General features: G+C 45.9%; 2 protein-coding genes across 2 annotated transcripts in view; both read right to left on the minus strand.

Annotated features, from left to right (window-relative positions):
* LOC149460727 (uncharacterized) overlaps positions 1-11,038 on the minus strand; it is a 49,391-nt gene extending 38,353 nt beyond the window's left edge. Inside the window, exon 1 of the mRNA XM_089679222.1 lies at positions 10,131-11,038. Coding sequence (XP_089535348.1) covers positions 10,131-11,015 — 885 coding nt within the window. The 5' untranslated portion in view covers positions 11,016-11,038. The remainder of the gene's footprint in view (positions 1-10,130) is intronic.
* Positions 11,039-11,917: 879 nt separating this feature from the next.
* Positions 11,918-18,929, minus strand: LOC149460728 (uncharacterized). Its single transcript, XM_089679223.1, has 3 exons — positions 18,765-18,929; positions 12,229-12,432; positions 11,918-12,117 (listed from the first exon to the last, which is right to left on the minus strand). Exons 1-3 carry the CDS (start codon positions 18,927-18,929, stop codon positions 11,965-11,967), a joined length of 522 nt encoding a protein of 173 aa, XP_089535349.1. The 3' UTR covers positions 11,918-11,964.
* Between the last annotated feature and the right edge of the window lie 7,151 nt (positions 18,930-26,080).

Raw genomic sequence — 26,080 nt, forward strand, 5'->3', positions numbered from 1 at the left:
TTAACATTGTAACAGCAAGAGATCAAAGACCCTTCGCTCTGCAACTTGGATCTGCTTACCTTAAGTCTGAACATGGCAAGTAACTTAACCTTTTAACTTCTCCCTGTTATCTCTTTGCTGTGCTGGGCTGATTTCTATGTATATATAAATATATATCTTAGTTACATCTTTTTTCTGTAAATATTTTATTGCACCTGTTTGATTCTTTTAGTAATAAATCTTTCTTTCTGAGAGTGTTAAACTGTTTCTAAAGCGCTTAATTGCAATTTACGAATCCCTGCCTTCTGAAGAGACACTACTGTGTTTGTTTAATCCTCTGCCCAATCGGCCTGCGGTGACCATATTGGACAGGCGACTTTTCAACCATCACAGTGTACATTGGATAAAGAGTTTCCCCTTTCTCTGTACAAAAAGGGGTGGTGGCAGTGAAGGGTTAGTTGCGTAATTAACCCGACCCAGTAACAAGCGCATTCAGGCTGCCGATTGCGTTCCATTAGCTGGACAATCGTGCAGGGCGCAGCTGAGTGTGGCATTGTTACGCACGTCACCTAGCAGTTTTAGATCGGCCGGTCCTTTGGTCACGAGTTTGGTGAGAAGGTCTGGGGTCTGACGCCGCGGGCGTGACGTATTGTTGGTCACGGTCGTGCGATTGTCGCATGCTGAGGGTGGCGATGGTGCGTCCATGACAGGGGGATTATAGGACGAGGGTCCCCACCCCCTCTATCACTCATCGCCATCTTCCCAACACAAGAAGTACTGCACTTCCTTATTTAGTCCATGATTTAGTCATGAAGAACAGCGGGGCTGAGCCCCACCAGAGGTCAGAGAGTGAGGATGGGGGGAGAACAACCAAGATGAAGACTGGACTGATCCTGAAGACCACCATCATTGGGGTATTGACTCCTCTCTCATTATCACTTTCTGTTTAAGGGTCCAAAGTTGGAGGATGTTATCACATTATTATCACCATGTAAAAGTCTGTGCTCCAATCACATCCTCCGATATAAAATGTCCAGCTGGTAGGAAATGGGTGTAACAAAAGAGAATCCATATTATGTGTATATATAACAGTGGGGGGAGGGGGAGAGCAGAAGTCAGGAGTATGTAATGTACAACAGAGTATATAGTGCAGGGGTCAGGAGTATGTAATATACAACACAGAGTATATAGTGCAGGGGTCAGGAGTATGTAATGTACAACATAGAGTATATAGTGCAGGGGTCAGGAGTATGTAATGTACAACATAGAGTCTATAGTGCAGGGGTCAGGAGTATGTAATGTACAATATAAATTATACAGTGTAAGGGTCAGGACTCATAATATTGGTATTCAGTAATCAGTGGAAGCTTAAATGTTTACTGTAGACAAGTTGCAGAGATCCCACACCGCTGCCTCCCATCTCCTGAGACCGCACTCAGTGACTTGGGTCTGAGACACTACAGACATATCCCTCCACCCGGCACAGCCAGCAGACCACAAAGTAACCCTTAGAGAATCGCTCCGTCAGAGATCTTACTAGACTCAGGCATGGGGAAGGAGACCGTAGACACATACAGTATGTCAGGTGATAAGGTCTAGTAATGCCTGTGCTGAAAATCAACATTTTGCTGCCAGCTGAACCCCAGAACCTCCATAAATCCAGTCTAGATACATAAATTGTGTCTGCAGCACAGAGAAGGAAGATTATCCGAGAGAAATCCAGGAATACAGGACGGGGAACACAGCTCAGGAAAGTGACCAGGGGATTACAGGCTGATATCACTTAGTCCCCGCCCTACTCTGGACCAATCAGTGAGCAGTATGGGTGGAGGAATGGATTTAGTGTTCATGACCCACCTGTGCTGATCTCTGTAGGAGTGTCCTCCTCTATAAATGTCCCCGTTATTCCATCCTCCTCCATAGACTGCTGATCATCCCTCACATACGCCTCTTCTTCTGCTTTAACCTCAAATTCTATATCGATTGGATCTCCACTCTAAATCAAGAAAATGAGAGAAAATATCATCTGTAAGATATAAGGTCACATAAACAAACCACATATTGTCTCTATGAGTCCATGTTCTAGATGCTCCATCCCACCAACCTTGTAATGACGAGGAATGGTGTGACCTTCCTTTGTGGAATCCCGGGAATACAGAGGACAGGGACATCTCTCTGGTGGGTTCCTGTAGCTGGATGACTCCACCATGGTGTCCTGGTACAGATCTTTGTGTTCTTTTAGAAGCTCTGACTCCTCCATCCCCCCATCCTCATCCTCCTCCTCTTTTATCTCTTCTTTAACCTCAACTTTAGGATCTCTCAGGTTTCCACTCTGAATATATAATAAAAATGACATCAATGGTAACAATGCAGATAATGTACAGATCCTAATGATACTATCAGTGATTGTTCCTCATCTACCTGATGATGGTGAGGGATGGTGTGACCTTCCTGTGTGGAATCCCGGGAATACAGAGGACGGGGACATCTCTCTGGTGGGTTCCCATGACTGGATCCATCTGTAGGAAACACACACACTGACTGAATCCATTGTTTCTATGTGTTTATCAGATGATGGGGGATCTAGGTGGATCCTCCGTACTGCTCTCTCCTTTACAATAAAGTCTCCTCTTACCCGGTGATGTGAGGGGCGGCTGATTGTCCATCATGACGTCCTTGTAGAGATCCTTGTGTCCTTCTAAATACTCCCACTCCTCCATGGAGAAATAGACAGTGACACCCTGACACCTTATAGGAACCTGACACACACAATGATACAGTCACCATCCAGACACATCCCTTGTCTGTTACTGGAGAATGTCCCAGAATTCCCGGCACCGCTCACCTCTCCTGTCAGCAGCTCAGTGATCTCTCTGGTGACTTCTAGAATCTTCTTTCTCTCTTCTATCAGGGAAGGAGGTGGAGGCAATGTGATGTCATATGATCTCCAGACTTCTCCAGATGTGCTGGTGCCAAGTTTCCTCCCCCCAGGGTCACTGCAGGTGTGGAGAAAAGCTGTGTAAGAGGATATGGAGGAGAGATGAGGAGGAGATCCAGGAATCAGGAGAAAGGTCAAGGCAAGCAACAGACGAGCGCATCCAAGAGACCAAGCCGGGGTCACTACACAGAAAATCAATCCAAGGAAACAACAGGCAGGACGAGGAATAGCAAGAAGGAGCTGAGAGACAAATGAGAATATTGCTCAGCCAATGGGAGATGATCTCAGCATGACTTCCATCATGAAGGAGATGAGGGGGAGGGGAGGAAGTCACTGAAGGTGACCATAGATCCATGGAAATTCAGCTGGTTCAGCAGGGATCGCTCACATTTCCATCCATGTGTGGCCACTGCCGGATAAAAGCCACTCCCCCAGTGGCTGCAGCCAATAGCTTCAGTGCTGATCTGTGTATTCTGAGAGCGGAGGAGTCCCCCCATTGTCAGAATACAAGAGTGCAGCGGGGAGGATTCCCCCATCCACCTCCAATGTGTGGATGGGGGAATCCGTTCAGTGTGTTCACTCATCCCGCTGGCTGAACAATAAAACTGAACCATGTAGGCCAGCTTTGGGAGCAAATATATTATCATCAACTCCTCCCCCTGAAGGGGTTCATCTACGTATTACCTCCTCTGCTGCCAGATCCAGGAATGTGGACTCTCTACTTCCTCCTAATTCACCTCTCCCCTAGAATGCCTGTCTGTACCTGACATCACTTCCTGTCTTCCATAGAGACTTCCTGTCTGGGTAGAAGTGAGATCCCCACCTTGTGGAGCTCAGAGGAACTGCAGCCCCGAGAAGCGTCTGGTAGTGTGACCCCGGCCTTGTGCTGGGTGTGTATGGACTGCAGATCCGTATAGAGGGGTCACCTCCACTCCCACCAAGGAGGACAGAAATATATGACTGCTCGGGGGAGGGATTTTGGCCCCTTTGATTCTGCAGTAAAATTGATTGCAGATTTAATCCTTTAGAACATCTGGTATATGATACAAAGCCCCCCAGCCCAGAGTAAAGGGTGGAAATGGCTCCTGACCCCCAGATTTGGGCCATGATATCATCACTATCTCCTTCCCTTCCCTTATATTGAGGATGATAGGTCAGGGAGTCGTCATTCAGTGAGTTGTGTAGTCACATTTGGTCATCAGATTTGTTTTTTTGGTGGTCATTAGACTTTATGCTAGACATTGATCTACATCATGGGACTTTTTTAAACTCTTTTTACAATCTATATTTTTTTGTGATTGAGTAGGATCCCTCCCCCTTTTCCTTCAGTGCTGATCTGTGTATCATGCTCACATAAGGGTCTGGTATGGAATGTTGGCAGGACCTTCTGGAACATAGCGCAGATACTCTTTGTAAGGTGACCATAGACATGGAGGACACCAGCAATGGTTGGGATGTAACATCCCCTGTAAAGGTTGAATGATGTGACAGACATTCCTGGAATTCAATGTTCAGTATTACAGATACAGTGTTCTCTTCATTTAGTGGTCAGTAGAAGACAAATGGTCAGAATTTATAAATCTGAATTGTTGGCTCTGGAGTGGAGCCTGAAGATTGGAGAGATGAACACCTAGATGGCAATAATGATCTGACATCCCTGTAGACATAGATACACATGAATGATCTTTCACCTCGCTGGCCAAAAGGAGTTGAGCACCGACATGGGTCAGGCACCACCCTGTGAGGATGTACCAGAGCTAACCAGGAAAGCCAGTAAGAACCCATGGGTTATCTGGTACTAGAGATGGCCATTCTGGGGGAGGGTGCCATGACAGAATGGACACTTGCAGTCACTGAAAAAAAAAAGAGACAGAGTGGGAGGCTGCAAAGAACAGAGCAGCTATCTCTGTGTCCGTCCCTGTGGTAAGGGAATCCCCAAGAGTCTCCAGGAAGTACTTTAGCCTTACCAAGAACATACTAGAGATGTGGAAGGGTTCTTTCAGGACTTTGAACACCAATGCAAGATGCTGGAAGTACCTCCTATGAACTGCACCTGCCATGTAGTGGGGCTGCTAGATGAAGGGGCCGCTGAGGCCTGAGGCCTGTCGCATGATGGATCCCCTAAAGAAATGCAGCTATGAGTAAATAAAAAGGGCAGGGATGGAAGCGGTATCACATAGTCTTATTGGGCCCAGTTTCAGACTACCCCTCACCTCCCAGAGACCTCTTTCAAAATGTTCATGCATAAGCTGTCTTTAGAGTGTCACTGATCACTGACAGGGGAGAAAGGGACCTCCCCGAGGAAATTATTCACATGATCCAGAAGGAGCAGTTCCTGTTCATGTCCCCCTGAGCTCCAACAGTGAGTATGTGAAAGGAAACCCATCACCCTAGAGGAAGCAGCGGACTTAGCAGATGAGGCCCTCATGATTAATCCTCAATGAAAGAAGACAGCTGCTGAGATACCCCGAGTTGCCAGGATTCCCAGCCCCACATTTGTGCCCTCTATGCCTCCCCACTGCTGGATGACAATATAGAGAGACTCTGCTTTGGCTGCCCTAAGAAACCTCTCCCAAGTCGGTGCACTGTGGATATGTACCAAGCTTCTGAGGAAATGCCACTCCTACCCCAGCCCTCTGGGTCACCCTTGGACTGCACACACTACAGATGTGGACAACCCAGGCATCTCCAGGCAACACTTGCCCTGATCCCAGTGTAGTTCTGGTGGCAGGAGGAGAGAGCCTTTCAACATCTCAAAGTGAATGGATGCCTCCAAGAACAACCAGCACCCTTCTAGGAGTCTACGGAGTCCAGCCATTTACCCCAAGCTACCCTGAGATAAGACAGCAGCAGTTACAGGAGGTCTGCATAGATGGATGAAAAGTAATTGGTTTCGTGATACAGGCACCTTACTGACCATCGATGATCGCTGTCTGGTGAATCAGATTGGATGGATTTTCTATTGAACTAGTGGGGGAGGGTACCATGAGACATCACCCAAAGGCCTTTTTTCTTCTGGATTATGAACTTTGTTCTGCTGGGGTAATGGCAGGACTTCCTGCTGACATTCTCCTAGGGAATGACCTGAGAGAACTTAATTGTCAGTTTCTAGGGAGTGTGATCTAGAGCCACTCTCTGGAAGTAGAGCAAAAATCTAAGACAGGCTTGATGCAAATTCTTCAAGGATCTACCCGGTTAATTATGTAAAGGCTCAGGTCAATCCCACCAATGCCCCAAGGTTTAGAGGAGGATCTCTTGGTTTGCAAAACAGGTGGAGACATAAAGGAAGAGCACCCCATCCCAGATGCTGTAGATGGAGACAGCGGGGTCACAAACAAACTAATTGTCCCAAGAGTTGTAGAGAGATGTCTGACTCCACAGCTGCAGTTTGGTGGAGTGGTAATGTAAGTGGATCAAACTATCCTCCCAGCACTTCAAATGTGTCCCTAAGCCAAACGCTTCCATACCCCAATGTGATTTCCTGCTGGAATGAGTTTTAACAACCACGTGGACCTCAGTTTAAAAGGTTAACTCCTTGTCTGACTGGATCCCTGCCCTGTGCTTGACTCAACCCACTTGTCTGCCCAGTTGCCTGTCCTGTGCTGGACACAACCACTTGTCTGCCCAGATTCCTGCCCTGTCTGCTGGAGTTGATCTGTCAGGAATGGACTTGCCAATAATGGTGGGACTCACCTGCCTTGTGGGCTGCAGTACCAGGGCTGGCCAGCGGGTGCTCTCAGCAATCAGAGACTCACCCCTGCAATCAGCCAAACACCTGAAGCTGATTGCAGGGGTTGTATTTAAGGAATGGCCAGACTCACAGTCAGGGCCTTGGTGTGTGGTTTTCCATGGGCCCCTGTATCTTGTATCCTGTCTGACTTGTTGCCGACCCTGCCTGATCCTGACCTCTGCTGACTTCTCCTGCTTGATCCCTGGCTTGTGACCCTGACCATTCTCTGCCTGACCCTCTGCACCGCGCTGCCCGTGAGTTACTGAACCCAGCTTGTGACCCCGACCACTCTCCCGCCTGTTCCTGGTACTCCGTTTGCCCGTTTGCTACTGACCCGGCCTGCCTGACTACTCTTTGTATTGTATGTATTGTTATCGGTGGGTGGTTTGGTTTGTTTGCACTGGGTTTATGTTTAGTTTTGCACTGCATTTTGTATTGTTAGTCTTATTATATTGTTTATACCATATCTGAAGCCTGCGTTTCCCTGTGTCAGTCCACACACCTCTGGTTATACCTGGAGCCCTGACATGATCCTTGCTACATCCTACCCTGGTCTGCCTGGATCCCTGCCTTATGTGCTGGACTTAAACCCTGCTATGCTGTACTCTGGTCTGTCTGGATCCCTGCCCTGTGGGCTGGGTACATTCCCCTTGCCATACGGTCTGGTGGCCTGGTGTACTTGTTCTCCATTTTGCTTGGCCATCCTACTTGGACTATCTGTTTAGTATTACATTGTTACCAGGTAGACTATTTTTGGATAAGGGTGTGTGGCCCTATGCACCAATTAATACATATAAAATGTCACCTTTATTAGGATTGTTACAACAAATTTATATACTGAACTATATTTCATTCAAAACATTATGAACTGGAATGCACTGCACTACAATCTCATAACTGAATTCATTACAATTATTAGCCAGTAGACCCATCCCATGCATCCAAATGGTTGTGAGCACCAAGCCAAGTTAGATTACATACTATTTTTGGATGACACTGTTGTGGCTAAAACAATTGTGGTTTGATCATATACCTATCAGGAAGGATGCATATACTCCACTGAAGAAATGAAGTTCCCCCAGGAAAGATCTCAATAGGTTATATGATCTATCTCACTACAGATATGTAATACGGATACACTCATCCAGGGGCCTCAATACCAGCCTCTAATGGACAAGCCCCATACATCACCATATCCAGTCAAAAATACCTCAGTATCTTGAGGAATGCAAAGAATGAACTAACATGCGTAGTGCAAACCACTAAAAGGGGAGTAATTACCATGTGCATTCAAAACGTTCTCCCAAACGACCTCCCCAAAAAAGGAAAGAATTCTACGTTTTGCTCCAACTACAGAGCTTCATCAGGAGTATGGAGAATTAAAATCAGATCAGGTAGTGGTAAGAAACTGTACTCAATATCACAGCAAGAAATGGCACCTATTGTTTGTTTTACCCCTATATATAGAAGTATTGGCCATAAAAATGGCTGCCACGTGCGTGACGTTGTGACATCACATCATTTGTCATCACGCATGCGCGTTAAACTTCCGTACATGCCTAGTTCATCATAGGTCACCATCTTGAGGATGAAAAACAACATTACAATAATCTGGGAGGCAATATATTCTGCTTTTCCACTCCACAAATGTCCCATGGACACACCATTAATGCCTCACTAGTTGAGAACCTTGTTTATAGTTCATACAAATATATAGCATTTTATGGGGTCAATTCAAACAAAACACCAGAGTCCCTCATCAGTCCTAATAAAGGTTCCATTTTCTATGTATTATTGGCTGATTGGTGCGTAGGGACACGTACCCTCGCCCAGTATAGAGTTGCTGGTTGCCATATATGATGATTTATAATTAAGGCTTAGTAAAATAATTGAACCCGGTGGACTATTTTGTTGTGCCGTGTCTTGTTACCCGTACTGTGCCTCCACATTCCTCAGTAATCCCCCGTATGTCGGGTTTTGTGTGCCCCGCCTCCGTGTGCTCTCTCTCTGCACTCCTAGTTTATCACATATATGAATGATTATTTGTTGATCATTTATCATTCAGCTCTATATGGGGTTTCCCATTATGTGTGACTCAGGTCTGGTGTCTTAGATATATTTAGACTTTTCATTTATTTGTTGTTTTGCACAATTGAATGCATTGATTATTTGTTAAAGGGACAGCGCACCTAATCACGTAAATAATTTGCAGTGTTTGTGTATTTGAACCCTTCTTGGTGTGCAGCTTCTCATGTGATAGGATTCATATTTACCTTCTTCTTTATACACGAAGCGTGAGGTACAGACCTGTATTTGTGATGCCAAGGAAAGCAGATTCCTCCATAATCACACTGGAATAGGAGGATAGGGGCCCCTAGAGGTAGCAGTGATACCCTAGATGTGATCAGAGCCCCAAAAGGAGACATTGACCCCACCTCTCTGCCCTCTAGTAGGCATAAGGCCAGTGGGACTGATGATAGAGTGATCCTGGTCAGCTGAGGGGGCCCTGTGCACTGGTTACCCCAGGTGATCACCCACCCAGCCTGTCAGTGCTCACCGCAGCCCCCATCAGGAAGGAGTATGCATGTGTTGCCCCCAGGTACCTCTTGTGGCCAGTCATTGTGTCTACCAGTAGGAGCCATCCAGGCTGCAACCATGTACATCTGGGGTGTCTGTGAGGGAGAACACTGCCAGCTGCTTACAGCACTGAGACTCTCCATGAATACTCTGCATGCATTGCTGAGCCACCCAACATGGACACAGGCAGTGCCTCACTTCTGACGTCCACCCGCCACACTGCACATGCACAGACGAGGATCAACACTTAGAGTGGGGGGGAGAGAAAGAACACTGACTCCTCCCAGTTGATGCCAAAAGTCCCCTGGGCCACCCTGAACACAACTCCCACTATATAGACCTCCAGCAGTCCAGAAGGCACCGAAACAATGCAAGAGTGTAGCTCCAACTAGTGTCCATAATGTAGTAATAGTACCGCAGTGCCTCGTTATTGCCACTAGATGGAGCTGATGATCATAGGAAACCACTATATGAAATGAAATACGGCCAATATTCATCATGACTAGGTAAATGTGTGTCATATTCATTCCACAATTACAAAAACAGACCTCTAAGTGTTTGTGAAATCTCCCACCACAAAATGTACTCAACCAATCACAGGTCAGGACTCCATTTTTATTCTTCTGCTGCTATCAATGGCCGACCCGGTCCCACACTTCATCCATGTCTTTGGGGACCTCTGATCTCCTTATGAATTGTTTCTTCCATGATGAAGATCAACCATGGAGTATAGATGAGGTGTATATCAGGGTGTGCTTCTTCCCCACATGAGAGTTGGGATGTCCAGCAACATTCATCTAGAAGACATTTCCCGCACTCAAGGCACTAATACACCTCCAGAGTTGTGTGGGACCCCTGATGTACAGGAAGACAGGACTTCAGTGAGGAACATTTCCCTCACTCAGGACAGGAAAGTGGCTTCTCTCTCATGTGCAATCTCTGATGTTTGGAAAGGCTGCATTTCACTGAGAAACATTTCCCACACACAGAACAGGAATACGGCTTCTCCCCAGTGTGAGATCTCTGATGTTTGTCAAGACTGGACTTCTCTGAAAAACATTTCCCGCACTCAGGACAGGAATATGGTTTTTCCCCTGTGTGAGACCTCTGATGTGTGTAAAGATGAGACTTCTGTGAAAAACATTTCCCACACTCAGGACAGCAATAAGGCTTCTCCCCCGTGTGAGATCTCTGATGATTGACAAAATATGTTTTTGTTGCAAAACATTTTCCACACTCAGGACAGGAAAGTGGCTTCTCCCCCGTGTGAGATCTCTGATGCCTGTACAAACTAGACATCTGTGAAAAACATTTCCCGCACTCAAGACAGGAAAGTGGTTTCTCCCCTTTGTGTGATCTCTGATGTCTGTAAAAATTGGACGTCTGTGAAAAACATTTCCCGCACTCAGGACAGGAATATGGTTTTTCTCCTGTGTGAGATCTTTTATGCCTATTTAGATGGGATTTAAAATGGAAACCCTTCCCGCACTCAGGACAGGAGAAGCTCATCTCTGTTGGAAGGCCAGCCCGGTCCCGCACAGTCTGAGGTTCCTCAGGATACGAGGAATCCGATGGTCCATCTATACTGGGTGGGGCTGGACGGACATTGGAGGGAGCTGGGTTTTCTCCTGGACTATACTGTGTGATGTCCTCATCTTCTACTTTCCAGTCTGGAGACAAAGTGAGACAATCCTCGGAGGTTTTCCTCATCTCCCGGCCATGGACTAAAAGACAAAGAGGATTACTAGACAGGAGCTGATTGGTTCCCCCAAACCAGGACTCCACCCACATCAGGCAGCTTGGTCTCTGAGGAGCTTACAATTCTACCCTCAAGGGAACTAGGAAATGGCTCCTCTGATCTTCTACCAGGTCATTTCTTTATTCATGGACCTTAGTCAGAGAGTGAGGAAACAACCAGAACTGTCTTTTATAGGAGGGACAGTGATGAGGGGATTATAGGACGAGGGTCCCCACCCCCTCTATCATTCATCGCCATCTTCCCAACACAAGAAGTACTGCACTTCCTTATTTAGTCCATGATTTAGTCATAAAGAACAGTGGGACTGAGCCCCACCAGAGGTCAGAGAGTGAGGATGGGGGGAGAACAACCAAGATGAAGACTGGACTGACCCTGAAGTCAGGAGTATGTAATGTACAACATAGAGTATATAGTGCAGGGGTCAGGAGTATGTAATGTACAATATAAATTATACAGCGTGAGGGTCAGGACACATAATATTGGTATTCAGGAATCAGTGGAAGCTTAAATGTTTACTGTAGACAAGTTGCAGAGATCCCACACCGCTGCCTCCCATCTCCTGAGACTGCACTCAGTGACTTGGGTCTGAGACTATACAGACATATCCCTCCACCCGGCACAGCCAGCAGACCACAGAGCAAGGAACCCTGGGAGAATTGTTCTGTCAGAGATCTTACTAGACCCGGGAATGGTAATGAATACCCAAAGCACATGTCCCAGGTGCCTAGGTCTAGTAATGCCTGTGCTGAAAATCAATATTTTGCTGCCAGCTGAACCCCAGAATCTCCATAAATCCAGTCTAGATACATAAATTGTGTCTGCAGCACAGAGAAGGAAGATTATCCGAGAGAAATCCAGGAATACAGGACGGGGAACACAGCTCAGGAAAGTGACCAGGGGATTACAGGCTGATATCACCCAGTCCCCGTCCTACTCTGGACCAATCAGTGAGCAGTATGGGTGGAGGAATGGATTTAGTGTTCATGACCCACCTGTGCTGATCTCTGTAGGAGTGTCCTCCTCTATAAATGTCCCCGTTATTCCATCCTCCTCCATAGACTGCTGATCATCCCTCACATACGCCTCTTCTTCTTCTGCTTTCACCTCAACTTTTATATCTCTCAGATCTTCACCCTAAACCAAGAAAATGAGAAATTTCACCAAAAATATAAAAAAATCAGCTCACATGAAAAATTCACATATTTTCTCCTCAAATTCATGTTTTAGATGCTCCATCCCACCAACCTTGTAACAATGAGGGATGGTGTGACCTTCCTGTGTGTAATCCCGGGAATACAGAGGATGGGGACATCTCTCTGGTGGGTTCCTGGTATTAGGTGGCTCCATCATATCCTTGTGTCCTGAAAACTCCTCCATCACTCCATACTCCTCATCCTCCTCTTTATACTCTTCTTTAACATCAATATTATCATCCCCGAGGATTCCACTCTGAAAGATATAATAAAAATGCCATCAATGGTAACAATGCAGATAATGTACAGATCCTAATGATACTATCAGTGATTGTTCCTCATCTACCTGATGATGGTGAGGGATGGTGTGACCTTCCTGTGTGGAATCCCGGGAATACAGAGGACGGGGACATCTCTCTGGTGGGTTCCCATGACTGGATCCATCTGTAGGAAACACACACACTGACTGAATCCATTGTTTCTATGTGTTTATCAGATGATGGGGGATCTAGGTGGATCCTCCGTACTGCTCTCTCCTTTACAATAAAGTCTCCTCTTACCCGGTGATGTGAGGGGCGGCTGATTGTCCATCATGACGTCCTTGTAGAGATCCTTGTGTCCTTCTAAATACTCCCACTCCTCCATGGAGAAATAGACAGTGACACCCTGACACCTTATAGGAACCTGACACACACAATGATACAGTCACCATCCAGACACATCCCTTGTCTGTTACTGGAGAATGTCCCAGAATTCCCGGCACCGCTCACCTCTCCTGTCAGCAGCTCCATCATCTTCTTGGTGACTTCTAGAATCTTCTGCATGTTGTGTCTCTCAGGGTTTAGGGAGTCACATGGAGGCACTGTGATGGTCATATGATCACCTGACTTCAGAGGAGGAAATCTCTGTATTGAGGAACCAATAGGAATATCATGTTAGACTCCCAGAATCCTCCTCACCTCTCCGGTCAGGTCTGTGATTTATTAATAGGGATAAGAGTGATGTCATGTGACCTCCCAGAATCCTCCTCACCTCTCCGGTCAGGTCTGTGTTTTATTAATAGAGATAAGAGTGATGTCATGTGACCTCCCAGAATCCTCCTCACCTCTCCGGTCAGGTCTGTGTTTTATTAATAGAGATGAGAGAGATGTCATGTGACCTCCCAGAATCCTCCTCACCTCTCCGGTCAGGTCTGTGTTTTATTAATAAAGAGTGATGTCATGTGACCTCCCAGAATCCTCCTCACCTCTCCGGTCAGGTCTGTGTTTTATTCATAGAGATAAGAGTGATATCATGTGACCTCCCAGAATCCTCCTCACCTCTCTGGTCAGGTCTGTGTTTTATTAATAGAGATAACAGTGATGTCATGTGACCTCCCAGAATCCTCCTCACCTCTCTGGTCAGGTCTGTGTTTTATTAATAGAGATACGAGTGATGTCATGTGACCTCCCAGAATCCTCCTCACCTCTCCGGTCAGCAGGTAGATGATCTCCAGGGTGAGGTTTAGTATCTTCTCAGTCATGTGACTCCGGTCCTCCTCCATCCTCATTGGTGCCATCATGTGATCTATACAGGTCTCCTTGTAGACGGATAACTTTGGGAAATGAAAGTAAGAATGATTTGGATGGTATTGGTCACACAATAATAGGATGTGGATGTGAGGGGGGAATAGGAGGGTTGCTGGACATTGAAGAACTACTCCCCCCATGGGAAGACAGTTGGTCTGGACTGTTTAGGGTTTACTAAATTTTCAAGGTCCTGAGACCCTCTTGACCTGCTGCATCAGAAATCCCTATTTCTATGTTGGGTTTGTTTGGTCTCTGAAATGGTTTTGATTAGTTTTAGATCTGCAGACAAGGAATGATAAATACGATCCTTCCTATGACTTGTTTGCTCTGAAGCAGTGCTGTGAGGTCAATGTTGGGTCATCATGATGTCCAGGAAGAGGAACTTGATGACTTTTGGATAGAATTGCTGGAAATCAGGATAATTGGCAGAACTACGGCTGCAAGGTTCCAATCTCCGGAAGCCTGCTGACTGACAGGAGTGATGTCACTGTCACTCTCTGCAGTAAGAGAAGGGATTGGGTAGCAGGAGGATGCAACTGGTGGAGTAGAGAGCTGTGGGGGAGGAGTCTGTTCTCATCTCTTCTATGTTTGGGAAGGAGGAGGACAGCGGGGGGAAGGGTTTAATCTCTTAGTTGCCAAGTATTCTGAAATTTCCAGGACATTGTACAGAGGGGCAGTGGCTTTTTCTGGCTCTGAATTCCAGCACCGGGCACTGCCAGATTATGTGGTATGGGAAGGTATTGGACTGTCCGCCCATTAACCTCTTGCCGACCGCGCATAGCCGAATGACGGCTTCACCGCGGCCGGCCAGTTCTGAGTGGACGTCATATGACGTCCTCCCAGAACGCGCTCTCCTGCGCGCCCCAGGGGGCGCGCACCCGGCGATCTCCGTGATCGCTGTGTCCTACGGACACAGCTGATCACGTGATGTGGTGAAAGGCCGATCCCACCGGCCTTTTACCACATGATCAGCGGTGTCCAATGACACGCTGATCACAGGGAAATGCAAGTGCCGGTTCTCGGCTGCACTTTCCTCACGCTGTCAGATCATGAGGAAAGTACTGCCGAGAACAGGCAGTTGTCAGAGCGGGGATCGGCACCGATCATCAGGGCACTGATGATCAGTGCCCTGATGATCGGTGCCCAGCAGTGACACCCGCAAGTTCCGCCCAGCAGTGCGCCCACTAGCCCCGCCCACCCGTTCCCAGCAGTGCCCCCACCTGTGCCCAGCAGTGCCCCCACCTGTGCCCAGCAGTGCCCCCACCTGTGCCACTCTGCAGTGCCACCTACCTGTGCCCAGAAGTGCCACCTACATGTGCCCAGCAGTGCCACCCACCTGTGCCCACCCACCTGTGCCCACCAGTGCCACCCACCTGTGCCACCCACCAGTGCTGCCCACCAGTGCTGCCAGTCAGTGCCACCAATCAGTGCCCAGGGGTTGTGCCAGTCAGTGCCGCCAGTCAGTGCCCAGAAGTGATGCCAGTCAGTGCCGTCTATCAGTACCCATCATCAGTGTCACCTATCAGTGCCGCCTATCAGTGCTGCATATCAGTGCCGCCTATCCGTGACCCCTAATTAGTGCTGTCTATCAGTGCCGCCTATCCGTGCCACCTCATTAGTACTGCCTATCAGTGCCCTTTAGTGCTGCCTATCAGTGTCCATCAGTGCTGCCTATCAGTGCCCATCAGTGCCGCCTCATCAACGCAAATCAGTGAAGGAGAAAAAATACCTGTTTGAAAAATTTTATAAAAGATACAAATAAACTTTTTTTTTTTTTCAAATTTTTTGCACATTTTTAATTTATAGCGCAAAAAGTAAAGCGCCCAGTGGCGATTAAATACCACCAAAAGAAAGCTCTATTTGTGAGAAAAAAATGATCAAAATTTCATATGGGTACAATGTTGCATGACCGCGCAATTGTCAATCAAAGTGCGGCAGTGCTGAAAGCTGAAAATTGGCCTGGTAAGGAAGGGGGTATAAGTGCCTGGTAGGCAAGTGGTTAAGCAATACTATGCATACAGACCTCCCCAAGGACCAAGTGTCCTTCTTTGTTCTATTTTGTGTCTTGACCAGTGAGATGGAGAGGTGAAGACTCCCTACATGTGCTGGGAGGAGTTCTTTAAGGAGGTCAGAAAAGTAAGTGAAGGTGGGGTGGGAGGACCATCAGAGACCAAGAGTTCCTATGAGCCCTAAAGCCCCCTCTTACCTCAGAGCCTTGCAGCCTGAATACCCCTCAGAGGCCCCCACAGTCCTTCAGCCCCACTAACCTCTCAGAGTTGTTCAGCCCTATTACCTCCTAACAGACTCCCAAAGTTCTTCAGCTACTCCTCCTCCTCAGAGGTCCCAGAGTCCTTCAGATGCAGGAAACCCTCAGAGGATCCAGAGTTCTTTAGTCCCACTACCTCCTCAGAGACCCCTCAGCTCCTCTATTTCCCTCAGACCCCTCAGTATTTCCCTCCCTCTGACACCAATGATGGAACATATTCTTCATGGCCGGCTGGGGAATGTTTTCTTCCTCCTGAGCAGCAATGTAAGGGACTCTATGCTCCATACTCCTGACCCCGGCACTCCATCATTGTGTTGGCTGCATAGTGTAATGATTGCCCATTGGCTGCCTGTGTAGTGTCATCATTGCCCTTTGTAGGCCATGTATGGTCAGGATGGTCCTTGTCTTGTCTATTTATTGTCAGTGCTGTTTGTTTAGAGGACCATATTACTAGAATTTATCTCCACAATGAGGAGAATGTTCCGGCCCCGGAAGTGGGGGAATGTTCTGCCCTGAAGGGGTTCATCTGGGTTCCCACACTATATATGTGTGTATCATCATCTGCTGGAGATAAAAGACGTCACAGTGACTATGGAGGAAGAGGACGGACGTGACTATGGAGGAAGAGGATGGATATGATATGGAGGAAGAGGACGGACGTGACTATGGAGGAAGAGGACGGATATGGAGGAAGAGGACGGACATGACTATGGAGGAAGAGGACGGACATGACTATGGAGGAAGAGGACGGACTTGACGGGGGGTTACTGGGTCTAAATAGGAAATAACATCTTATTACCTCCTCTGCTGCCACTTCTGGTAACGTCTCTTCTCTACTTCAAAACCACCTGGAACATCCTGCCTGACATCACTTCCTGTCTGTACCTGACATCACTTCCTGTCTATCTTCCATAGAGACTTTCTGTCTGGGTAGAAGTGAGATCACCGCCTTCTGGAACTCAGAGAAACTGCAGCCCCGAGAAACATCTGTAGGGCTCCGTTCACACCTATGCAATTTGCTTTTTGTTCTTTTTGCAGTACTTTTTGCAGTTCATTTTGCATTTTTTATGAGTTTCTAATACGTTTGTAAGGGAGAATGTCATCAGCACAACGAGGATCACCAATATGGGGCCAAAAGTTTTAATGAACGATCACATAGTTACTGCAAGGCAATGTTTCGGAGTCTCGCAGGACCCCTTCATCAGGCATGTGACGGAGGGGTCCTGTGAGACTCCAAAACATTGCCTTGCTGTAACTATGTGATCATTCATTAAAACTTTTGGCCCCATATTGGTGATCCTCGTTGTGCTGATGACATTCTCCCTTGCTGATTCTGTTCGGTTCCAGCCGACGGTCGCTGCAGCACCCACTTATACACACCGCCATTTTTAACACAGGAACATGTGCGTTTGGATTGTACACTTGCATGTTGATATGTTTGTGACGTGTTTTTACCGCGTTTTGTTCAGCTTTTTTTTTTCAAAGTGCATTTTTTTTTTGGGCAGAATAAAAATGCAAAAACACACTACCATGGTTTTCAGCAGATTCTCCATTGAACTCTATTGTAGCAAAAATGCTGCTTTTTGCTTTTAAAAAAGTCCCTAACCCTTTCCATAAACACAACTAAAAAAAGCCTAGATGTGAACATGGCCCATAGGAAACCATGTTAAGTGGACTGTTGTGCGTTTCTGAAAACAAAAAGTACTAAAAAACGCATTGGTGTGAATGGAGCCTGAATAATCATTCCTGTAAAATATCTACCTTACACGGCTACCAGGGAAATTCATATATAACACAAGATAAGGAAGAACTCATCATTCTAGTTCTTATGGAACCAACACTTTAACAAAGATATTTTATTACATATAGAAGACAAATTAAAACAGGTTCCCTCTGAAATCAAATCTTTTTGGTGAAGAAAATGTAAAAACATTCTTTAAAGTATAAAAATAAATATCAATCCACTCATAATGAAGATGTTAGACATAAAGGACAAGGATGTAATGGTCACAGAGGAATGGTGGTGGAGATCTCTCAAAGTAAGAACACTTCCTTGAATGGTTCTATAAATAAAGAATGAATCCTGGAGGGAATAAAGCTGTAAAGCAATAAATAATATATAAACTGGGCCATCCACTTCATCCATACAGACATTGTGATTGAAGATCTTCTAGATCACATAGAAGGAGGACTCATCCATGATTTCATACATTTGTTTGGAAGGATAGAACAATCCTCAGAAGGGAACATGTAGGATGACAGGAAAGGCTCCTGACTGGTGAGATCCTCCAAACATAATGATGACATCCATGAACTGGAGCGAGCTCGTTGGGGTGATAAAGCCAATCTGGAAACACTGTGTAGACGTTCTCCAAGAACTCAGCACACTCCAGGTGTGGAGAAAGTTTCCAGGTGGGTTTAGCCTGTCATTTATCATAGATACAAACACACTGTAACCGGGATGGATCACTCTGCCATTTGCTTTCTTTTTTAGTCTGCTGGCATAGCTGTGTCCAAATTCGATAGATCTTTACCTACCGCTGTGCTTTTTTTCTCCTTTTGAGACCGACACCCCGTCCTACAGCCATAATACTACATTACAGTGTGGATGAGAAGAATACTCTCCATGGTGCAATGATAGAAATTGACCAGAATTCCTGGACACCATAACACCAATCATATGAATGTGGAACTCTTTGGCGTAATCCTCTTTGGATATACTGCAAAATGTTCTGCAATGTCTTCTCTTCTCACCTTGGAACTCCTATCTGAAGATATCCACCTGTAAACTTGTACACAAAGGGCATTTACTCTGTCAAAGATCTGCTGAACAACACTTGCATAAGAACGTTTCAGGATCCCAGCCTCACTTATTTTCTGGACCAGAAAGACTTCTACAAATTCCTCAGAATTAGACATATGCTACCTCACCTGCACTGCTGTGAGAACACTCAGCCCATGGGCCTCATAACACTCTTCAACAGCTCTACACCTTCCAGCTCCCATCTCTCTACCTTCTACCACCTACTCCAAAAACAAACTCATACAACCAAACTCCCAACGATGGGATTCTGGAAATAGGAACTCTAATTCTCTATCTTTTGAAAAAAAACAATATTTTCTCATTTCTGTTATAAAAAATATTCAATAAACTCAACTTTCATCATAAATTTAGGCCAAAACATATTTTGCTATATATCTTTGGTAAAAGAAAAATCCCAATAACTGCATATTAATTGGTTTGTGTGAAAGTTATATCATCTACAAACTATGGTATAGAAACTGGAATTTACACAGCTTTTACTGACTGCCTAAGGTGCTAAAATACCAGGGCAGTACAAACACCTCCAAATTACCCCTTTTTTTAAATAAGACACCCTAAGCTATCTGCTGAGAGGCATGTTGAGTCCATGGAAGATTTATTTTTTTTCCACAAGTTTTTTTTTACATAAAATTGTCACTTAAATGACATATTGCTCACACAAGCCATGGGTATATGTGGAATTACACCCCAAAATACATTCTGCTACTTCTACTGAGTATGGGGATACCACATGTGAAAGGCTTTTTGTGAGCCTAGCCACATACAGGAGCCTGAAATCCAATGACCACTTTGACAGCCTGAAGGTGCATAACTTCCTCATTTCACTTCCTCACTACCTATCACAGTTTTGGAGGCCCTGAAATCCAGGATAGCAGCAAACCCCCCTAAATCACAGGTCTGATATACATGTCTGACTCCATGCCTGTTCAGCTTGCTGGGGAGAAATTGTTTGAATGCAAGGTGACCAGAAAAATTAATGAGGGATTTTTGCTGGGGAGTATAGACATCTGCACATTTTTGGTTAAGGTGAATAACAAGGGGACAAATTTTGTGGAGCCGGTCAAATTCAGGGTCACCCCAAGGACAACAGAGTGTATTGTCATTGAAATGCATAAATCACATATTCTCATATCTATACCTGGCCATATCAGCAGAGAACACGGGCATATGATGAATTGGGTCTGTGGACCAATACAACTGCAATAACGTTTTCTTAGTAATGCCCATGTTGAGGGTTAGGCCCCAAAAACCATAAATTCAGAAACCGTGATAGGTTTCCATACAAATAGTCAGGCAAGGTTTGTATTTGGGTTGGTGGTGATAAACTGTTGTGCATATAAATATGAATGGGGGAAGTACGGGTGCTGCAGAATTTGTGGGCTGCACATCCAGAAGGATACTAGGGGCTCTATGGGCCTGTGTGCAAATTCTTGGTGGCTGCAGGACACTACTTGTACTCACCACCGCACCAGCTTATATTGCACTTATGGGACTTGCCACATCACCAAGTGATACTGCAGTGCTGGTATGTGAAAGACCAGGATGTACTAGGCTGTTGGTGCTCACCAGTTCACCGAAAGGTAGAGCGGCACTAGTACTGGCACTCTGCTGCACATCAGAGTCATCATGTAATTGTAACACCTCAGCAACCTGGGAACGGGGTCGGGTATGCCTGACCTTAGCAGGGACCTCTTCTCCATTGTCTGAGCGATCTGTCAGGGTGCCACTGCTGCAGGTTCATATTCTGAGGTGGATTGTGTCAGTGAGTCTTCCCCTTCACTCTCACCTGACATGCTCAGAATCCTGTAGGCCTCTTTACTAGTGTACCTTTCATTGGACATTTTGGCCACTAAATTTATAGGTACCTAGTGCGACTCCTGGGAAAAAGAGCACCTGGCTGTCAGGGACTGCTTGAACTGCTACAAAAAAAATCCTACTGACACAGCTGATCACGTGATGTGGTAAAAGGCCAATCACAGCGCCTTTTACCACCTGATCAGCGGTGTCCAATGACACGCTGATCAGAGGGAAATGCAAGTGCCTGTTCTCGGCTGCACTTTCCTCACGCTGTCAGATCGTGAGGATAGTACTGCCGAGAACCGGCAGTTGTCAGAGCGGGGATCGGCACCGATCATCAGGGCACTGATGATCAGTGCCCTGATGATCGGTGCCCAGCAGTGCCACCCGCAAGTTCTGCCCACCTGTGCCCAGCAGTGCGCCCACTAGCTCCGCCCCCCTGTGCCCAGCAGATCACCCACCTGTGCCCAGCAGTGCACCCACCTGTGCCACTCTGCAATGTCACACACCTGTGCCCAGAAGTGCCACCCACCTGTGCCCACCAGTGCCACCCACCTGTGCCCACCAGTGCCACCCACCTGTGCCCACCCACCAGTGCTGCCCACCAGTGCCACCCACCAGTGAAGCCCAGCAGTGCTGCCAGTCAGTGCCCAGCGGTTGCGCCAGTCAGTGCCGCCAGTCAGTGCCCAGCAGTGATGCCAGTCAGTGCCGTCTATCAGTACCCATCATCAGTGTCACCTATCAGTGCCGCCTATCAGTGCTGCATATTAGTGCCGCCTATCCGTGACACCTCATTAGTGCTGTCTATCAGTCCCGCCTATCCATGCCACCTCATTAGTACTGCCTATCAGTGCCCTTTAGTGCTGCCTATCAGTGCCCATCAGTGCTGCCTCATCAACGCACATCAGTGAAGGAGAAAAATTACCTGTTTGAAAAATTTTATAATAGAAACAAAGAAACTTTTTTTTTTTTTTCAAATTTTTGGCAATTTTTTATTTATAGCGCAAAAAGTAAAGCGCCCAGTGGCGATTAAATACCACCAAAAGAAAGCTCTATTTGTGAGAAAAAAATGATCAAAATTTAATATGGGTACAATGTTGCATGACCACGCAATTGTCAATCAAAGTGCGGCAGCGCTGAAAGCTGAAAATTGGCCTGGTAAATAAGGGGGTATAAGTGCCTGGTAGGCAAGTGGTTAAGGAAGGAAGGCAGCAAATGTTGTACATGCTGGTTACAGTGCATTTCTCTCTGAAATTCTGAGGAAAATGGGTCGTTCCAGACATTGTCCAGAAGAACAGCGTACCTTGATTAAAAAATTGATTGGAGAGGGGAAAACATATAAAGAAATGCAGAAAATGATAGGCTAAAATGATGACAAATGCTTTAAAATGGCAACCAAAACCTGAAAGACGTGGAAGAGGGGGAAAAACTACCATTGGAATGGATAGAAGAATAGCCAAAATGGCACGGACTCAGCCAACAATCAGCTCCAGGAAGATGAAAGAAGGTGTGACGTTCCCTGTGAGGACTGTTACAATTAGAAGACGCCGATGTGAAGCCAAGCTATCTGCAAGAAGTCCCCGCAAAGTCCCACTGTTGGAAAAAAGACGTGCTGAAGAGGTTACAATTTGCCAAAGAGCACATTGACTGGCCTAAAGAGAAATGGTACAACATTTTGTGGACTGATGAAAGTAAGATTGTTCTTTTTGGGTCTAGTGGCCAGAGACAGTTTGTTAGACGACCCCCAAACACTGAATTCAAGCCAAAGTACACTGTGAAGACAGTGAAGCATGGTGGTGCAAGTATCATGATATGGGGATGTTTCTCATACTACGGTGTTGGGCCTATTTATCGCATACCAGGGATCATGGATCAGTTTGAATACATCAGAATACTTGAAGAGGTCATGCTGCCTTATGCTGAAGAGGAAATACCCTTGAAATGGGTGTTCCAACAAGACAACGACCCCAAACATACCAGTAAACGTGCAGCATCTTGGTTCCAGACCAACAAGATGGACATTATGGAGTGGCCAGCCCAATCCCCGGATCTTCATCCAATAGAAAACTTGTGGGGTGACATCAAAAATGCCGTTTCTGAGGCAAAACCAAGAAATAGAGAAGAACTGTGGAATGTGGTCCAATCATCCTGGGCTGGAATACCTGATCACAGGGGCCAGAAGTTGGGTGACTCCATGCAACACAGATGTACAGCAGTTCTCAGAAACAGTGCGACTACAACCAAATATTCATGAAGTCATTCAAAGGAAAGCAAAATCTTCAAACATTTCTCAGTTTATATAGTGAATGTTTGAGTTTGTAAAGAAGAATACAAACACTGCAATTTTTTTGAACCGTCTAATATTCACTTTTCTTCAATTTTTTTAGGAACAACACAAATTTGCTATATTTTTCTTCATGTTGTGATTTGAAATAGAATGTGTCGTGTTCCCAATGCATTTGTGTGGATGGAAATAAAAGCTATTAGAAGGATTTTGAGCTTTATTAATTTTTTTCAACACACTGCTATTATTCCGAACACAACTGTATATATATATATATATATATATATATATATATATACACATCATTTTGCACAGGGAGTCCACCCTGTAGAAGTATTTCTGCTATAGGGCGGACTTAAAGCGGTTAAGGAAAGTGTGGCGCTGTATTTATATTTATTGACATTTATGCACATTTATATGAATATGTTTAGGTTTGGGCAGCATTTTTTCAGTTTAATTCACTGTTAAGTTGGTTTATTGATTGTTGATCACCTTTTTTAGCTGCTTGTGGGAATATTTTGTATTATTTGTGCTCCTCTTCACTAGTGTATCTTTCCAGTTCCTGTGTTTACAAATATGGACACAGAATGATCTCCGATTCGGTATAGGTGATCAGCAGGTCCAGGCCAGAAATCATTGGCCTGGACCAGGGGCAGACTGACAACTCATGGGGCCCCCGGGCAATAGGGGATCATGGGGATCATGGGGCCCCTGTGTCCTTGCCCAAACTCAAAAAAGCCTATGAAAAAGGTACCAGGGGCATCTCATGGGGCCCCCTACTGACCCTGGGCCCTCGGGCAGTGCCAGAGTTTCCAAATGGTCAGTCTGCCCCTGCCCTGGACCTGGTAATCGGCTTGTGCTGTACCGAATGACAGCACAGTCAGGACAGTGGGCTTGTGCATACATGTACTGTATGTGATCTGGCAAAACGGGACTGCCCTGCCGCAGTATAAGTTTGGTGGTCGGTCCTGAACTTGGTAAAGTCAGTTTGTTTGCCGATGATCTTTTGCTTACTTTGGTCCAACCCAACACCTATCTGCCAGTCCTATTTTCTATACGCCATACATTTCCCTTTCCAATGCAGCGTTTGCCTCTTTAAAACAGAATTATAGTTACCTTGGCCCACCTCCTACCTGGATTATTTGGGCATTCATCTCACTCGCTTGTACAACACACTCCATGAGACCAAAAACATCCCACTTTCAAATATTTGAGAGTCCTACTTCTGTCCAAGACTCATCTTCACCTCTCCTGGATAGGGAGGATCAACACTGTAAAAAATGACAATTTTACTAAAACTCCTTTACTTATTCTGTACTCATCCCCACCCCCACCGATCCCCATCTCCTCCTATACTTTTTAAAATCAGGTCTTGTGATTCTACTGAGCAGCCAAAGGGCTTCGAATCTCAAGACATGCTATGTTTATACATAAGGAACAAGGAGGTTTGGGTGTTTCAGCTTTTACTAAATATTTCTTGGTGCCCAGATTACCCCACTAACCTCCCTTTACACTCACAACAAGCTCCTTATGGGTTTACTTAGAAGCATTGCTCTGTTCTCAAACTTCTCACCATTCACTGCCAGGAAAGCCTCCAAAATCCAGACCTACGTCTATCAGCCTCTTGATGGGTCACACACTCTGTGCCTTGAACTCTATTAACTATTCCAGCAACTTAATATCACTTCACTTGCCTCTCCTTCCTCTTTTGGGTGATCCAATATTTCCTCAGGGTTTAGAGTCTCATCACATTTCACAGGTGGACTTCCCACAACTTCCATTACATCTACTTTTTTAAGTGCCGGTTGCTCTGTATACACCCAGAAGGAAATTTAGAAAAACTACCAAGCCCCACCCACTTAACATTTTTGTTTCCTCCAAATTAAACACTGGATGACTACCATAATTACTAACACAGATCTTTGGACTCAACTCTCCTTGTTTGAACAGATCTGCCAACGTACTCTCTTGCCCCCAAACTTATCTCAATTATCTATTCACAACTGAACAATCTTAACAGTCCTAGAGTCCCGGCCCCCCCAGGCCACTTGTTGGGAGGTAACGTTGAATATGAGTTAACTTTAGACCTGCATTGTAGGGGAGTAGTGCAGACTTACAGGAACTAGTAGTGCTGTTTTGTCTACTCTGCCCTTCATCCACTGGGCCCACAATAGATGGCTTGATTTACCCCAGTACTACAGCTGTACCACCCCATTATCCCCCCATCTTGTGAATATCATTGGTGGGGTTAGGGTATGATCAGGTCTACACTTATATATCCTGTCACAGTATAGGGGCCCGGCCAATTATCAATTCCTGCTTACTGATTCGGAGTGTAACGGTATGATTTCTCTGCCAACCCAGATATTAATCCCCAGATATTAATTCCTTGTTCCTAATCCCTCCTGGCCATAGGAAGAGCCTCCTCCAATTAGTATTCACTCCTGTGTGCCAAAGGCCCCTAGCTGTAATTAAGGCTCCCCTTTCACAAAAGGTCCAAAATTCAATTAGTGTATACATCCCTAATTAGTGCCTTACTTTTGTATTAATGTATTTTCCCCACTGTTACACTGTTTACAGCTGAAGATTAAATTATTGTGTCCATCCTGTTCAACCAGTCGTTTGCCTAATTCTAAAATCCTCCCCACTAATTAGTGCCTTACTTTTGTATTAATGTATTTCCCCCTCAGTTACACTGTTTACAGCTGCAAATCCAATTATCCTGCTTCAGTGTCCAGCCCCTCCGACCAGTCTTTTCTGTTTACAGCTACAAATTAAATTACTGTAGTTCCATTCCTGTCCATTCTCTTCATTGTCACCTGCTAATGCCCCCCCAACTCTCATCCTGCTCAGGGGGTTTAAGAGGCCAGTACTGGTCTCTCTTGGGAGCCATTCTGCTGGGCAACCACTGAGGGGTCCAGCTGCACTCTAGTGGCCCCCTGGCTCTGCCTGAGCCCCATTGGAGGAAGGGGGACCCCAGAAGCTACATCAGCCCTGCCTGAGACGCTATCAGCTTTGCCAGAGACTACCACATCAGCTCTGCCTGAGACCACCGCATCAGCTTTGCGTGAGTGTATGCTCCCCTTGTACTATCTGACTGCTTATGAACTGCCTCTTGGATTACAAATTGCTGCCTTTAAATTTGCCCAAAATACTTGGATTACA

This window comes from Staurois parvus, unplaced genomic scaffold (assembly GCF_062004578.1).
Source record: "Staurois parvus isolate SC_StPar_1 unplaced genomic scaffold, SC_StPar_1.0 ptg000221l, whole genome shotgun sequence".
NCBI classification, from domain to species: domain Eukaryota; kingdom Metazoa; phylum Chordata; class Amphibia; order Anura; family Ranidae; genus Staurois; species Staurois parvus.